The sequence below is a fragment of the Stegostoma tigrinum genome, chromosome 31, assembly GCF_030684315.1.
Source record: "Stegostoma tigrinum isolate sSteTig4 chromosome 31, sSteTig4.hap1, whole genome shotgun sequence".
NCBI lineage: Eukaryota > Metazoa > Chordata > Chondrichthyes > Orectolobiformes > Stegostomatidae > Stegostoma > Stegostoma tigrinum.
Genome location: NC_081384.1, coordinates 33,842,844 through 33,860,838, shown reverse-complemented (window position 1 = coordinate 33,860,838; position 17,995 = coordinate 33,842,844). Strand labels below are relative to the sequence as shown.

Sequence of the window (17,995 nt, the reverse complement as noted above, 5' to 3'; positions counted from 1 at the left end):
TTTCTCAACATAAAGCCGAAGAGAATCAATTGAGGTATACCTAAAACAAATGCTTCAAGTCTGGTATGGCTGTTCTACAGAAATGAAGAATCAACCTACCGGAATGGAAATGTTAACTTTGTTTCTCTCCCCACATATGCTGCCAGACCTAGCTTTCTCCAGTATTCTCCGAATGTGTTTCAGATTTCCAGCAGCCACATATTTTGCCTTTATTCAGAAGTATACCTGATCTGGGATTGTTCCAATAGAGGGGCTGGATTTTAACCACCATATATGATCCTCCCACACTTCATCTACCACTGACCAGCTCAGTTCTGAACAGAACCTGGGAATCGACAACAATGGCTTTCCTTCTTGCCTCCACACAATTTTGGCTGGAGTCACCAAAGTACCTGTCCAGTGTCCCAATTCCTTCTCATTGTCTTTAGATGAAGGGCCTTTCCCAAGTCTGTACTTCCATCACCTCTCTCCACTATCTCAGCATCACCCAACTGTTCAAACATCCATCCCTGCCTGAATGCCAAGTTCCTCCAGTTAAATATAGAAACAGGAAACCCATCATGTTTGAACCACCTTCAGAACTCTACCACTGCACCAAATTTTACCTTCCCATCAACTTCTTCAGACTGCATGAGATTGTTTGCAACTATGCTATTAAATCTCATATCCTCTTTATCAGAAGCATGGTATATTTCTACCTCAATAACATGGGTTATGTTGTTGATCTGTTTCCATGTCAGTCTACTGACTGACAAAAGCCTCATCAACCTCTGTGCATTAACAAAAACACTTTCCTGGCAAGCTCTGCATTCTCATTTTGCACAAACTTCAGTTTATTTCCACTGACTGCAGCCTATCCAACATACCTCTGTAACCGCCTCCAGCCTGACAACCGTCTCCCCAGCTTCTTTCTGCTGATTTTAGGATTGCGCATTCTCCATTTCAAGCTATCACTGACAGCTGACCGCCTTCAGGCACCTAGGCCTCATGGCAGGCAATTTCCTCCATCAATCTTCTAACACTACCATTCACATCTTTGATTGGCAGCTACTGGCAAAGCCTTTGGTGACCCCGCGTATTATCTCCTTTCTGTTTTGAGTCCAAGTTTTCCCCAATTACGGCTTTGTGAAATACATCAGCCTTGGTTAAAATCTCTCCTATGAATGCAAGTTGGTATTGTGGCCATGCAGTTTTATTACATAATCTATAGACACTCCAACAGCTGCAAAAATAATTTTGACTGTACAGAGGGGCAAATTCCAATTGGAGACAGAAACTCTAATACTAGCAACACTCATAACACCAATGATGAAATACAAAGAATACTCTTAAATTACGACAATAATCATAGTGCGAAGTTTGCAATTAGTGAAGGTGCTCAGCAGGTAAGCCCCAAAGAATTGATTGCTTTCAGGATATATTTTTTATTCATCCTTCTACTGCTTACAGCACAACAAGGAACTCGAGCCTTAACATGTCACTTTAAATACTACTGTAATGGACAAGCACCAACATCTTATGCTGGTTTTGAGAGTATGTTACACAAAGGAACTGCTAATAATTTCACTATATGCAAACAACTTTTCTGTGAAAAACACAAGATAATGAGCATAACTAAAGAATATTGATCATTTGTCAAGTTATCTAATTAATTCAGAGTACAATGGGATCTTGATCAGATGGGCCAATGAGCTGTGGTGTGGATGATGGAGCTTAATTTCAGATAAATGTGAGGTACTGTATTTTGGAAAGGCAAATCAGGGCAGGACTTGTATGCTTAATAGACCTGTCTGAGGGAGTGTTACTGAACAAAGAGATCTTGGAGTGCAGGTTCACAGTTCCTTGAAAGTGGATTCACATGTCAATAGGATAGTGAAGAAAGACATTTGCTATGCTTGCCTTTATTGGTCAGTACATTGAGTATTGGAGTTGGGAGGTCATGTTGCAACTATACAGGGCATTGGTTAGGCTACTGTTGGAATAGTGCATGCAATTCTGATCTCTTTGCTGTGGGAGAATGCAATGAAATGTGAAAGGTTCAGAAAAGATTGACAAGGATGTTGCCAGGGTTGGAGGGTTTGAGCTCTCGGAAACAGCTGAAAAGGCAGAGATTATTTTCCCTGGAAGATCAGAAACTGAGGGGTGACCTTACAGAAGTTTATATGGTCACAAGGGGCATGGATAGGATAAACAGACAAGGTCTTTTCCCCACAGTAGGGGAGTCCAAAACTCGAGGGGTGAAGGGGAGAGGGGAATGATTTAGAAGGAACCTAAGGGGCAACTTTTTCACGCGGAGGGTGGTGCATGCATGAAATGAGCTGCCAGAGGAAGTGGCTGAGGCTGGTACAATTACAACATTTAAAAGGCATCTAGCTGGATATATGACTAGGAAGGGCTTAGAGGGATCTTGGTAAATGTTGGCAAATGGGACAAGATTTATTTAGGATATCTGGTCCGCATGGACGAGTTGGACTAAAGAGTCTGTTTCTGTGCTGTATATCTCTACGGCTCTATAAATTCCAGGTATTCAGCCCTCCCCTTTCAATCTCCTCACTAAACCTTGACACTTAATTAAACAGTTCTGAAACAAGTCTGAGATTTCTGTCACTTCCCTTAATTCTGCCACTCAGCCTCTGTTTGCTGCCTTCTCCATCTACTGGGCTGAAGCTCAAATTTTTAACCAATGACACTGTTAAACTGGCCAGATACATCCTAAAAGACAATATTGCATCTGAAGTATTTAGGATTTACAGTGCTTAATATACTGCCTACTCGTAAACAAACTGCAGCATCGCTTTTCATTACTCTTTCAGGATCAAAACAGCTAATCTGATATTTAGGTATTTTTTAAACCAACTTGGTCAGATACGTTATGACAAACTTCTGGGGCAGGTGTGACTTAAATCTGTACCTTTTGCCCCAGACAGAGTATGACGACTACAATTCAACAGCCCTTCAAACATGAAATATACGCTCAAGTCTCCAGGAGTAAAAACAAACCATGCAGTCTTCTCATTCAGGCCACACTGCTACTGCAGAGCCAAAGTTAACTCCCTTAAAATCATGGTATGATCGAAATTGTCAGTCAAAATTATAACTGTAGCAACTAGTCCATCAGTTAAAGTAAAGTGACAGTGGTCACAGAGGACCAAAGGCTGCTGCCTCTTTAGAGAGAGACAATTGATGATAGGTTAACCTGAGGGTCACAATGAATCAAGTGACAAGACATTGAGAAGACAGGACCTTCATGGTTACCTCAGCTGATGCAAAACTTAAGCCAGTGCTGTCGGTTTAACATTGCATCGCACACCAGACATCCAGCCAGCTGATCTGTCTAACGCATTATCACTGCATCAGTTAAAAGCAGGTCTCTGGTGCTAATTAGTACCTTGATTAGTAAACAATCAAGGAATTAAATTAAATTGGACTCATCTCTGACACTTATTTCCTGCAAGAGTCACGACATTACTGCTGTTTAGTCTTGTACAATTCCACGATTTTTGCCAATCCCAGTTTAGATAAATGCAGGGCTCAATAAAATGGGAAAGAATATTTTGGATATATGTAAATCCAACATACACAAGGACAGTCGTGTAAAACAGTTTTGTTTGGTGACAGTCATTTTTGTATACAACATAAAAAATTTAAGGTCATTGTGTAAGGGCCTCACCAGGAAAGCAGGACACTTGATCCAATCAGAAGGGGAAAGTGGGGAAGAAGATGGAAGGAGATGGAGGGCATGCAGAGAGAAAAATAAACCTGAAACAAGCACAATGGAACTGCTGTAATCTAAAGCATCTACATTGTGAGAAAAAATAACTTTTAGACATGGAAAATGCTGCTAAGACAAGAAACTAATTGCCAGAACCTGAGTTCAGCCTCCAGTTATTAATTTGGAAAATAAAAGGAAGTCCCAATGAAGGTCAGAAAGTCCTTTGCATAAAAAAAAGTTCCAATTCTGCTAACTTTACATTCATGTCAACGTTGAGTATTACTGAACAATTTAACCTGGCAGTCAGGAATCATGAAACTGTCAGTTTGGTAGAATGCCAAAGACCCAAAACAGATGGGCAAACAACATGCTGCCAAAATCTACATAAATGAGGTCTGATCATCCACTACTGCTTGGGGTAATCACTGTTCCCATGCGCCTTCAGGCTCATATCAAGTGCAGGTGTCAGCTGCTTTTTATAAGCAGGACGTTTCTGGATGTTTGCTAGAAGAGCCAGGGCCTAGCAGTGTGGCGATGGTTGGAAACCACAAGGTAGTATTAGTTTGGCTTGTCCCTGGAAGCCACCAACTGGTGTAATGAGGGGACCTTCTTTACAGCAACACAGGGAGCTATTCACCTCATACCACTGTCTAAATGGGGCCATCTCCGGTCTCAGGTGGTATGGGATGTTTTCTGGCCTGATATTCCAGCACTGAGTGACAGGCTAATTGGGTAAATATAATGTCATAATGAGGATCCCCTACTTAATCATGAGAAATTTTGTTGTGGCAAGGTATTAGGGCCGATCAGGGATAGCATAGGGAACTTGTGTGTGGAGTCTGAGGTGGTAGGGGAAGCCCTAAATGAGTTTTTTGCTTCTGTCTTTACGAAAGAAACGAACTTTGTAGTGAATGAAACCTTTGAAGAGCAGGTGTGCACGCTGGAAAGGATAGAGATAGAGGAAGCTGATGTGCTGAAAATTTTGTCAAACATTAAGATTGACAAGTCGCCAGGCCCAGACCAGATTTGTCCTCGGCTGCTTTGGGAAGCGAGAAATGCAATTGCTTTGCCACTTGCGAGGATCTTTGCATCCTCGCTCTCCATTGGAGTCGTACCTGAGGACTGGAGAGAGGCAAATGTAATTCCTCTCTTCAAGAAAGGAAATAGAGAAATCCCCGGCAATTACAGACCAGTAAGTCTCACGTCTGTCGTCTGCAAGGTGTTAGAAAGGATTCTGAGGGATAGGATTTATGACCATCTGGAAGAGCATGGCTTGATCAAATGCAGTCAACACGGCTTTGTGAGGGGCAGGTCATGCCTCACAAACCTTATCGAGTTCTTTGAGGATGTGACTAGAAAAGTTGATGAGGGTCGAGCTGTGGATGTGGTGTATATGGACTTCAGCAAGGCATTTGATAAGGTTCCCCATGGTAGGCTCATTCAGAAGGTCAGGAGGAATGGGACACAAGGGAACTTGGCTGTCTGGATACAGAATTGGCTGGCCAACAGAAGACAGCGAGTGGTAGTAGAAGGAAAATATTCTGCCTGGAAGTCAGTGGTGAGCGGAGTTCCACAGGGCTCTGTCCTTGGGCCTCTACTGTTTGTAATTTTTATTAATGACTTGGATGAGGGGATTGAAGGATGGGTCAGCAAGTTTGCAGACGACACAAAGGTTGGAGGTGTCGTTGACAGTATAGAGGACTGTTGTGGGCTGCAGCGGGACATTGACAGGATGCAGAGATAGGCTGAGAGGTGGCAGATGGAGTTCAACCTGGATAAATGAAAGGTGATGCATTTTGGAAGGTCGAATTTGAAAGCTGAGTACAGGATTAAGGATAGGATTCTTGGCAGTGTGGAGGAACAGAGGGATCTTGGTGTGCAGATACATAGATTCCTTAAAATGGCCACCCAAGTGGACAGGGTTGTTAAGAAAGCATATGGTGTTTTGGCTTTCATTAACAGGGGGATTGAGTTTAAGAGTCGTGAGATCTTGTTGCAGCTCTATAAAACTTTGGTTAGACCGCACTTGGAATACTGCGTCCAGTTCTGGGCGCCCTATTATAGGAAAGATGTGGATGCTTTGGAGAGGGTTCAGAGAAGGTTTACCAGGATGCTGCCTGGACTGGAGGGCTTATCTTATGAAGAGAGGTTGACTGAGCTCGGTCTCTTTTCATTGGAGAAAAGGAGGAGGAGAGGGGACCTAATTGAGGTATACAAGATAATGAGAGGCATAGATAGAGTCGATAGCCAGAGACTATTTCCCAGGGCAGAAATGGCTAGCACGAGGGGTCATAGTTTTAAGCTGGTTGGAGGAATGTATAGAGGGGATGTCAGAGGCGGGTTCTTTACACAGAGAGTTGTGAGAGCATGGAATGCGTTGCCAGCAGCAGTTGTGGAAGCAAGGTCATTGGGGTCATTTAAGAGACTGCTGGACATGCATATCTTCACAGAAATTTGAGGGTGCATACATGAGGATCAATGGTCGGCGTAACATTGTCGGCTGAAGGGCCTGTTCTGTGCTGTACTGTTCTATGTTCTATGTTCTGTGTGTTATATTTGGGAGATTTAGACCTTTTGAGAAAAATTCTTTGTGGGGGTATTGCTTGTTCTACTGTGGTGGGCCATTTTGTGAAGATTTAGAGCTGTAGTGAAAGATTTGTTGGGAGACTGAGTGATTTAATATTTCAGAGGGGAAACTGTGGGAGGATTTGTGCAAAAATAAGGTGCTATTGAGAAAGGGTTTTAGCAGGGGGTCTTAACTGGGCTTACTAAGGTAGTTTAATATTGAAGTCTGGATTTTCCTTCAAGAGTGAATTGCTGAGGGGATTTAACTTAAATTTAGCTTGTTGAGGCAAGGCTCAATCAAGCGGGCTTGGTGGGTAGGCCGAGTTTCACAGCTAAGTACTGGAGGTGGTGTGTTTGTTGCCACACTTGGTTTGAGAACAAAGAAAATTACAGCACAGGAACAGGCCCTTTGGCCTCCAAGCCTGCGCCGATCGAGATCCGCTGTATAAATCTGTCATCTATTTTCTAAAGGTCTGTATCCTTTTGCTCCCTGCCCATCCATGTACCTGTCCAGATACGTCTTAAAAGACAATATTGTGCCTGCATCTACCACCTCCCCTGGCAACGCGTTCCAGGCACCCATCACCCTCTATGTAAAGAACTTTCCATGCATATCTCCCACAAAGTTTCCTCCTCTCACTTTAAACTCATGACCCCTTGTAATTGAGTCCCCCGCTCTGGGAAAAAGCTTCTTGCTATCCACCTTGTCGATACCCCTCATGATTTTGTAGACCTCAATCAGGTGCCCCCTCAATCTCTGTCTTTCTAATGAAAATAGCTAGTGCCCTCCATACCAGGCAGCATCCTGGTCAACCTCCTCTGCACCCTCTCCAAAGCATCCACATCCTTTTGTTAATCTGGTGATCAGAACTGTACGCAGTACTCTAAATGTGGCTGAACCAAAGTCTTACACAACTGTAACATGACCTGCCAACTCTTGTACTCAATACCCGGTCCAATGAAGGAAAGCAAGCTGTATGCTTTCTTGGCCACTCTATTGATCTCTAGTTGTCACCTTCAGGGAACAATGGACCTGAACACCCAGATCTCTCTGAACATCAATTTTCCCCAGGACTTTTCCATTTCCTGTATAGTTTGCTCTTGAATTAGATCTTCCAAAATGCATCACCTTGCATTTGCCCGGATTGAACTTCAGGGACCCTGGAGGAGAACAACACATCCTGCTTAGTCAGTGCCTTTCAACGTCAACAGCAAGAGTTGATGGCTCAGTGAGTAAAGCTGTTAGAAGTACAGAGTAGAATCCTGATGGTCGCTTTCTCCCTCAAGTTAATATCTTCAGGCAACTCCTGTATCAGACTAGATGTCATCTTTCTTCCGGATACCAGCCCACAAGGACATGAGGGGTATACGGATGCTAGGCAAGTCTGTACCTCTTATACTATGCCTATGCTTTGTAGCAAACAAAGAAAGCAACCCTTTAAATATCAGAACCTTGGCATGAGCAATATCACACTCCACAACAAGTATATGCAGAACAACCCTGATTGATTCTGAGGTACAGAAGGTTAATGTCAATATTGCCGCTCTACAACAAACCATATCAGCCATAACAAGCTCAGTTTGTGAGGTTAATTATACTTACTGGCACGAAAAGGGCAATGTAGACGAACGTGAGTATTATGAAGACTTCATAACAAAAGCCAACAGAAACAACAATTGTGTCACTGGTAGCAACTCGTTTCACAATGACTGTCATTTGATGGAAGCACGGTCAACATATGTGCATGTGCACCAACATTAGTTAGCAGATGGTGAAAGAATTACTGAATGGATTAAAAAGACACCCCACTAGGCCTAATACTATGTGAGCTGTATTCCTATGAGACTGGCAATTTCCATTCTACACTTGACTCTCAGCAACAACTTCCTGTATAAATTAATTAACTGAAGAACACTCATCACTTGAGCTCAAGATGATCATGGACTGCTTTGCAAACAAAGAGACCTGGCAATGGTGAAATCCCAGCTGAACAACTCAAACAGGGAATTTCAATGGCACTGCCACACCTTTAGACATTTACCTTCTCTACTGAAAAATATGTTAAAATAGAGATGCAAAATTTGGCACACTATATTAATAAAAATGAAAAGGCAACACAAGGGATTACAAAAACTACAGGGGCATCTCACTCCATGTCATGGGGTAGGTTTTTGGTAGAGACATGCTTAAAAGATTCCATCTCCTTGCAGACTGAGGGGTACAGCGTGATTTCTGTGCTGCTAAATCTACCACAGCCAGAATCCTTTCCAAAACCAGCTACACGAGAAATGCGGGAAACAGGTATATCTCTAATTTATTTTTGTCTAGCTCACTAAACCACCTAGCACAATCAGCAGGGAAAGGCTCTGCAAGAGTGTGGTAAAAATTGGCACTCCATCAAAACTCCTCAATTGCATCTGCTCCGTCCATGATAAGCATTCATTGTACTGTACAATTGGAAGGAACCACTTTCGACAGTTTTAGAGTGAAGAAAATAGTGAAACAGGGCTGTGTCCAAGCGCTCACTCCGGTGTATCCTCCTCCATGATGACCTTTGCTTTCCCTCGAGATATTGTTATGACACTGTTGCCTCAGCATTTGCAGTATAAAAGGAGGAAAGGAGGGTGGAAGTCCCAAGGAAATTAATAGTGGAGCAGGAACAAGGATAGAGTAAAATTAATGTAAGTAGGACATCAGTAATAAAGAAATAAATGGAATTAAAGACGGACAAATCCCTGGAACCTTTATTTGTCCTCAATGTTATTTCTTCAAACGACTCTGAAATCAAATAAAACACCATTCCTCTTTCACAAAATCATGTTGAATCTAACGTTAACAAAGTCTAAGTGGAAGAAAGTGATGTAAAGAGGTCAGAGATGGGATGGAATTCTACAGTTCAGAATCAAGGCAGCTGAAGGCACAGTCACCAAAAAGTGGAGCAACAAAAATCAGGGATGGTCAAGAAGCAAGACTAAATCAATACAGATAGCTAGGGAGGGGTGAGGTTAAAGAACTCAGTGGTCAACCATTCTGGATTTTCAGGAAACATTCCATACTTTGGTGTTTTATCCTGTCTGTCAGGTCAGGCACTCCTCAAACAGGCTTTGTTCTAGGTTTCTGTATTTTCCTTCATGTGTATCTCCTTTTCCCAAGTTTTCAGAATAAACAGCACAGAAGTTGGTCTCAACTGAGAGACAGAAGCCAAGGATATATCTGTAAAGTCAAGTCTAGAGATAACAAAGGCATAAATAAGGCCTTCAGCAACAGATGAGCTGAGACAGAATTGAGCTGGATGATGTCATGAAATTTGAAAGTGGTGACAGGGGTACGTAGCATCAAGGTTGTAAGCTATCTGATTCAACCTCAGACAGCGAGACAGGGTGCAGTACATGTGGCAGGAAACAAAGACAATGGCTTCCCAATAGGCAATCGGCAGAAATTTCTGCTCATCCAGAGCGGATGTTTGGATAAGGAGTTTAACAACTTAAGAGACAACAGAGGAATTGAAAGATGTGGTGAAGTTGAGTTGGTTTCTCTTGGCATATACTTGAAAACTGATGGGTTTTTGAATGTTATCGTCACACAGCAATATTTTGATGAGAATTAGGGAGGGGTCAAGGATAGACCTGCAGGGATATCAAAATAACTGTGCAGGAGTGAGGAAATCCATCCATTGCAAATTGTTCTCTGGCTACAATTTTAAAGACTGAAATCAGGCACATGAAATCCCATCCAGCTGAATATGGAATGGAGGCACTGGAGGAAAATGGTTTAGTGACTCATCTCAAAAGCTGCTGACAAGTCATGGAGGCAGAAGTATGGTTTACCTTGGTTAAATTTACACATAATGTGATTTGTGAAGTTCGTAAAGGCCATTTCAACAGAGTAGCATGAGGAAAAACTTGATTTAGAGATATTCAGGTGTAGAGTTCCAGACAAGATGGGCACAGATTTGGGACGAAATAACCTGTTCAAAGATTAAGAGGAAGCTGGGTCACAAGGTGATCTGCAGAGATGGGGTGTTCAAGCTTTGATTTGAGGACTGCAGACGGTGGCAGATGTTTTATTTCTGGTTCAGCTAGCCATGCAACAGTAATACAACTTAACTAATTGGCACTGAGCCCAGAAATGTCCTTGCTTACCTTTATATGTCGGTTCATTGCTGTTGACTGAGCAGCTCTCACTAGCCCCTCCAGCTCAGCACCACTGAAATTCTTTGTCTCTTGGGCGAGTTCAAGAACGTCGACATCATCACTCAGCAGATTGTGCTCTCGCATTCTTGCTGTATGAATATTCAGAATTTGCACCCTCCCCTTCTCATCTGGCAAGCCTGACAGAGAGCAAAAAGAATAGCAGAAACAAATAGGCACATCTACAAAACCAGCAAAATTTATTCCAGCATGAAAATCCACAAGCCTACTAATAATTTGTCAAACTTCCTTTCCTCAAAACATGATCTTTATTGTTTCTTATTTATCTCAAAACATTATCTAAAAGATAGCCACTGATTTCATAGCTTTATCAGAAGTGGTTGTGAATGATGGCATCAAGATGTCATCTGTTGTGACTATGTCCTTCTCCTATAACTAAGCAACTTTGTGGATTCCTTTGTAAGGTAGCTATTTGGATAATAATGATTCCATCTCATACAGATATACTTACAATTGGAAAATTAGCAGGTAATGACCACCGAGGAATCTCTTAGTTTTCCAATATACAACTTCCCTACAGGTGGGATACATCTACATGCGTTCAACAACCCTGCCATCAATGAAGATTATCAAACAAAGCATGCAGGGCGAGAAAATAAGTTGTTCCCTTCCTATAGCTGAAAAACCTTTTTGCAGCTGGCCATTAAACAACATGGTGACTATTATAGGATTCAACCAGCTCTCAGATTAAACAAAATAAGACACGCATGGGTTTGCGCCGGACGTGCAATTTACTCAACCAAAACCACCCCATTTTTCATGCAAAACTGCAGTTTGTCTTCAAGTAACTAACATTAGGGACCCTGGTTGGCAGACACAAAACCAAGAGCAGGAATAAATAAATCTTTTACCTTATGGCAGTGGGGTACATCAGGTTTAGTGCTTGGATACTGACTACTTCCAAAATATATCAAATATATTTAGATGAGGAAATTAAATGTTACATCTCAAAGTTTGTAGATGACATAAAGCTGGGTGGGAAGGTGAGGTGTGAGAAAGATACGTTTTGGTTAAATTAAATGAGCAGGCAAACACATGGTGCAACGAGACCTGGGTGTCCTTGTGCACTCAAAGTAAGCAAGCAGATGCAGGTGGTCGAAGCAGCAAATAGTCTGTTGGCCTTTACAGTAAAGGCATTTGAGTACTTAGGATCACAGAACCCAGGGTGTAGAGGCAGCCATTCGGCCCGTTGAGTCTACATCAAGTTTCCAAAGAGCATCCCACCCAACCCCATCCCCTGCCCTCTCCTTGTACTACTGTACCACCGTGCTACCCTGACATGAGGTGTGATGTTTTGCAGCAATTGTATATGACTTTAGTAAAACCGCACCTAGAATATTGTATGCTGTTTGGTCTCCTTATCTAACTAAGGGTATTCTAGCTTTGGAGGGCCTGCAAAAAAGGCTTAACAGGTTGATTCCTGAGATAACAAGACTGACAGATTAAAAGGAGACTGAACAATACATTCACTCGCATTTAGAAGAATGAGAAACCTACTGAAGTTGAACGGGGACGAGACAGGATAAACACAAAAACAATGTTCCAGGTAATCACAGGGCTCAATCTTAAGTTATGCATTAGGCCATTTAGGACTGGAATGTGGGAAAATTTCATTGGTCAGAGAGTTGTGAGCCTGCGAAGAATTCTCTGATGGAGAATGATTTCAAAACAATGTTTTTGACAAAGAGGGGTTAAAGGGATTAAAAGGTATAGACAGAAAGAGGAAATATTGTACCGAGTTGGATGATGCACAATGATCATGTTGGATGGTGGAGCGGGCTTAAATATTGAATGGCCAACTCCTGCTACTATTTTCAATGTTTCTATGTGCTCCCAATGCTTCCCTCACTAGAGGGTAGGTAGCTCTCTTTGATTTATACGTGTCCATGTCGAAGCTCTCTGCCACAAATACATATCAGAGGGTATGCTGTCTTGGACGTCCTGAGCATATAAATATTGAATGAGATTCAACATATAAGTTTCAGAACTTCACAATACACTGAAGTGAGAGCAAAAAGTCTCATGATGTGCCCTGAAGTCTTGCTTCAATGACACTTTAAACCTACTGTGTCATCTTAACTGCTGGGCTGATAGCAACTTACGCATCGATTATTCCACATTTCTTACATTACTTACAAGTGAAAATACACTCAGTCAGGCAAGGAACTTCAGGGTTTTAACTTGTATGAGCAGGCATCCTGAAGAACTATTGAATACATTAGCTACTTAGACACTGAATCAGCTAGCAGCTTTTCAAATATACTGATATCTACTATGCCTGGAAAAATATTTGGTGTTTTTCCAATGTTAAATATGGAGCATAAATACTCAACAAAGGGCATTAAATGAGAAAAAGTTAGTTATGTATGAAAATTTCTGCATCAGGTCGTTTTTCACCATTTTCAGCAGAACAAGGTGCCAAGTACAGGCACAGAACCCGAAAAAAAAATTTGGTAATCACTATGGCTTTTAAGTCAGGAACTGCCACCACCTCATATCTTGGATAAGGGGTATAGAATTAGGTGATGCATAGAATGAGGTAAGTTTAAATCAGTGACATGCAAATACATGAACATAAGACAGTCACCATTCATTAGTGAGATTCAGAACTCTCTGCTGAAACCCCAAAGGGATTTGTCTATTTGCCTAATATTTTCCAAACTTTCTTGCCATTACCTACAACACTCAAGGCAGCAGAAAATTACACTGACTTCCATATTCCACAGGCTTGTTCAACGACAACTAATTGTTGTTTGAGCTAGGAAGAGAAAGCAATTGGTTATGAAGATGTGTTTTCTAAAATATGAATTTAGAACATCATTGACTGGATATACCTATACCCGGGGCTTTAGGAATGAGTGCTTCGCAAAAAAGTGGACCAGGGAGAAATGGTGCATTTGCAAAGAACATAAGTTGCTCATCTGGGGTTACACAGTTCTACAATACTTTCATAGTGAGCTCTCACGACCCAGTTTGTTGTCGCAACCCATCAATGGCTATGAAAGCAAGCGTAGAGAAATAACTTGATTGGAGCAACAACGTTTGTCCTAGTCTTTCTTTCATCCAAAATGTTTCTCAATGTGTAAATTAAAAATCCTCTAGAAGGTTTTATCACCACAACAGGAGTGTCGCTAACGCGGAGGACTTAAAATCTACATCACTGTCTCCAGTAAAGTCAAACCAGCCCCATAACCAGAAAGATGCGAGTGCCAAAGTGACTACAGCTACAGAACAAGATTTTGGACAATCTGTGAATGATTCTTCCAATTTTAACTTTCATGTGCTTCTAAGAAAATACTCTGAAGCGTTTTTATATTTTTTTTCTGAAACTTGGAAGTGTGTGCACCTGTGCTAATTTTCAAGCAGGGTTAGGGTCGCACACAGGAGGTAAAGAGACCACAGTCCTACTGGGACTGCTCTCTCATTAGAGAGGTGACTGGTGGTGGTTACACTTGCGAATCATCACATGTCAAGTGAGAAGAGAGGTTGACAAGGAGAATCATTCATAGTAACCTCACCCAGTGCAGGAATTGAACCCACACCGTCGGTATTACTTTGCATTGCAAACCGGCTGTCCAGTTGTCCCTATCGCACCTAGTTCCACGTACTCACATAACGTTTAAGCTACGTTAATAGTCTTTGCTTGAGTAAATTTGTTTGCAATAAGCAGGTTCTTTATTGGACACTAAAGAAACCTGGTTCCCTTGTTTCTAAAACTGAGCTATGTTCCAACTTTATAGTGACCATTGGAGGACTGGAACAAGGGAAGGAATCATTTTACTCCTCCTAAGTCAGTCATAACAATTATTATCTTGAACTGTCTACCAAGTGATGCATATTTTGTGTGAGGAGATAGAAGTGTGGTACTTAATATAATGTAATTCTTCCACAAACTATGTCCTTTGCAAACCACAAAAGATCAACCAGCATAAACACTGAATTCTTTGAATTTATACATTACAGTGTCTTTCCAAATGTTTTAGTTTTACAAAGTGCAGTAACTGCAGATAAACAGATCAGCTGTGCTTCATTAAAGCCACAAAACAGTTGATCAGAGATAGGAAATGCCGATGCTGGAGAATCTGAGATAACACGGTGTGAAGCTGGATGAACACAGCAGGCCAAGCAGCATCAGAGGAGCAGGAAAGTGGACGTTTCGGGTTGAGATACTTCAGAAAAAGGGTCTCAACCCGAAAAGTCAACTTTGGCCTGCTGTGTTCATCCAGCCTCACACAGTGTTAAAATAGTTGATCATTTCTGATTTAATAGAACGATATTAGTTGAAGGAAATATGTTGCTATGATTTGAAGAATTGAGTTTATAACATCTACTGCTGACCAAGCAAACTTAACTCAACACCATATTGAGCAGCAATGGCTCCAGCCATGTAGTACTTCTCTGCTACTACATCTGCCAGACTGGATTATGTGCTCAGTGATAAGGCACTCAAAACCAGAGCCTAATTCATGCTATCAGTTGAACTTGTGCAGCTTTGTTGCAATTTGCAAGTTTAGATTCACCGAGGAGAGATTTCTGTACAGACTATATTCAATTTTAAAATGACTAAATTGGCAGTTTGCTTGTTAAGTTTAATTCAAGATTTTCAAATGCTTTGCTCGGATCTGCTGTAATTAGCTTTTACAATTAGTGTCTTCAGTATGTATCCCTACAATAAAGTAACATAGACGTCAAAGCCAACTGTGCAACACATTTCAGATTTTGCTATTTCAGCCATCTTGCTTATTGAAATGTTTGTGAAGGGTATAAAGACTCATCGGGAACATCAGAGAAAGAATTGAACATTCTAAAACTTGCTTATAAATTTACACACAGCACCTGATAAGAAACCTTTGTAGCATAGCTGTACAACTTTAGCCAACAAAAACTTTGTGGGAAAATTAAATTTTCCCAATAAGTGAACTTCCTTGGTTAACCATGCCAGGAAGAGCTTGGTGCCAAAGATAAGTTAAAATCAAACAGCAGTTACAATAACTCATTAAAAACGAACAGTATCCTTTTTGTTACTTGTTACATATTGCATACAACATTTTGTCAGCTTATTGACAATTTTAATCAGAAACAACGATGAGCCGAAAGGTCATCCACTCATTGACTCTGTGCCCAAAGAAAAGCCAGAGCAGGGAAAGCTGCAAATAGCTCAACTCCAAGTGATACATGTAAACCTATAAACATTTCTTCGAAGATTTTCTCTGTCCTCCACTACTCCACCTCAATGTCTTCAGACAAAGAAGGGTAATTTGTCTTTCATAACAGTCAGGAGCATCAAATTTCTCTGGCCCATTTGAGTTGAACACAATTATCACTTTGCAAATCAACGATGGGAGGTATCAACATTTTTGTTAACAAAAAAGTTGGAAAATAAACATAGGGTATTTTTGACAGGTTCTGCTGAGGTTGGCAAGTACAAGGTACATTATGCGGCTCTCACACGTTGTGGGGTTCCGTAATGGCAACAGAATATGGTGAAACTGGTTCCATGTGCTTAGAGCTGGGAACAATGGTTCTCCATCAACACATCAATTGGATAATGCAAGGTATTGCACTTGGGCAGGAAAAACATGACAAGAAATTACATGATGAACGGTACGATCATGGGAAGCACTGAGGATCAGTGTGCATGTGCACTGGTCCCTTAAGTAATCAGGACAGGTGAATAAGAAAGCATACGATGCATTTGCCTTTATTAGTCAAGACACAGAGTTTAAGAGCAGGAGAGTTATGCTGAAACTGTATACCATGTTGGTTAGACCACAACTAGAGTTTGCTCACATTATAAGACAGATATGAGAACACTGGAGACAGCATAGAGGAGACTTACCAAGATTTGACTAACCTGGAAAGTTTTGGTTACGACGGGAGATTGGCAAACTGGGGTTATTTTCCTTACAGCAAAGGGGATTGAGGGGGAGCATTACTGAGATGTATAAAATTGTCGCGGGCATAGATAGGGTGAATAGGAAGAAACATTTCCCTCGATTGAGGGATCAGACCAGGGGGCATAAAATTTAAGCTAAGGGGATGAGAGGATAAACGTTTTCACCCAGAAGGTGGTTAGAATCTGGAATTCACTGTCTAAAAGGATGGTAGAAGCAAAAACCCTCATAACATTTTAGTGGCATTAAAGATGTGCACTTGCAACGCCAGGGCTATGGGTGAAATGAAAATTGGGATTAAAATAGTTAGGTGGTTGTTTTAACTGGCACAGATGCAATGGACCTTCTTCTGTACTGTGGATTGCTGTGACTCTTTTAGGTTTACTTACTTAAACATGTTACCAAAGTCTTCATAGGGCAGCACAGTGGTTCAGCGGTCAGCATTGCTGCCTCATAGCACCAGGGGCCCAGGTTTGATTCCAGCCTCAGGTGGCTGACTGTGTGGTGTTTGCACATTATCCTCATGTGTTTCCTTGGGGTGCACCAGTTTCCTCCCACAGTCCAGACGTGTGAAGGTTAGGTCGATTGGCCACGCTAAATTGCCCCACTGTGACCTGCGATGTGCAGGCTAGGTGGATTAACCATGGAAGCTAGGAACCAAATTAAAGAACAGGCCCTACTGCCCGAGCCACACGCTATTTGGCATAGGGACATGAGAATAAGGGAAGTAGACACATGGCTAAAAGAGTGGTGCAGGAAAGAGGGGTTCTTTTTCACAGGGCACTGGCATCAGTATTGGAACAGGAAGGATCTGTACTGTTGGGACGGTCTCCACCTGAATGGAGTTGGGATCAATGTTCAAGCAAATAGGGTAGATAGGCTGGTCAACAGAACATTAAACTAGAAAGTAGGGGAATAAGGGAATGCTGAAACTTGCCCCAGTGGGAAACAAAGCAGCAAGTTAACATGTGTAGCGGTGGATTCAACCACGTGGAAAAATATGAAGAAGTGACGGGGAAGGAGAACTCAGGAGAGATTATTAAAGTCTCCAAGACAGACATAAATAGGATTGAGTGTTTGTAAAGGGCTAGCAATCAAACACTGGAAAAACGAATGAATAAGAGGAGGCAGGGTTAATACAGGACTGAAGGTGCTATATCTGAATGCATGCAGTATAAAGAATAAGGTAAATGAGCTTGTGGCGCAGATCGAAATTGGCAGGCATCATGGAGACATGGCTGCAAGGGAATCAAGATTGGGAACTGAATATCCAAGCATATACCATCCTATCAAAAAAGATAAGCTGGTGGGCCAAGGGGGTGGGTTGCCTTATTAGTGACAAATGAAATTAAATAAAAAGGAAGAAACAAAGTAGGGTCAGATGGTGTAGAATCTGTGTGGGTAGAAGTGAGGAACTGCAAAAGGTTAAAAAAAATAGTTGGAGTTGTGTACAGGCCTCCAAACAGTAGTCAAGAGCTGGGGTGCAAGGTACACCAGGAAACAGTAAAAGTGTGTAAGAAAGGCAAAGTCACAGAGATTACGGGGGATTTCAATAAGCACTAGACTCGGAAAATCATGTTGGTAGTGGATTGCAAGAAAAGGAGTCTGTGAA

The 17,995-nt window shown here is 41.7% G+C and overlaps 1 protein-coding gene across 1 annotated transcript in view; it reads right to left on the bottom strand.

Moving 5' to 3' along the window:
• LOC125466299 (vesicle-fusing ATPase) overlaps nt 1–17,995 on the bottom strand; it is a 223,030-nt gene that overhangs the window by 122,832 nt on the left and 82,203 nt on the right. The window contains exon 12 of the mRNA XM_048560618.2: nt 10,421–10,608. Coding sequence (XP_048416575.1) covers nt 10,421–10,608 — 188 coding nt within the window. The remainder of the gene's footprint in view (nt 1–10,420; nt 10,609–17,995) is intronic.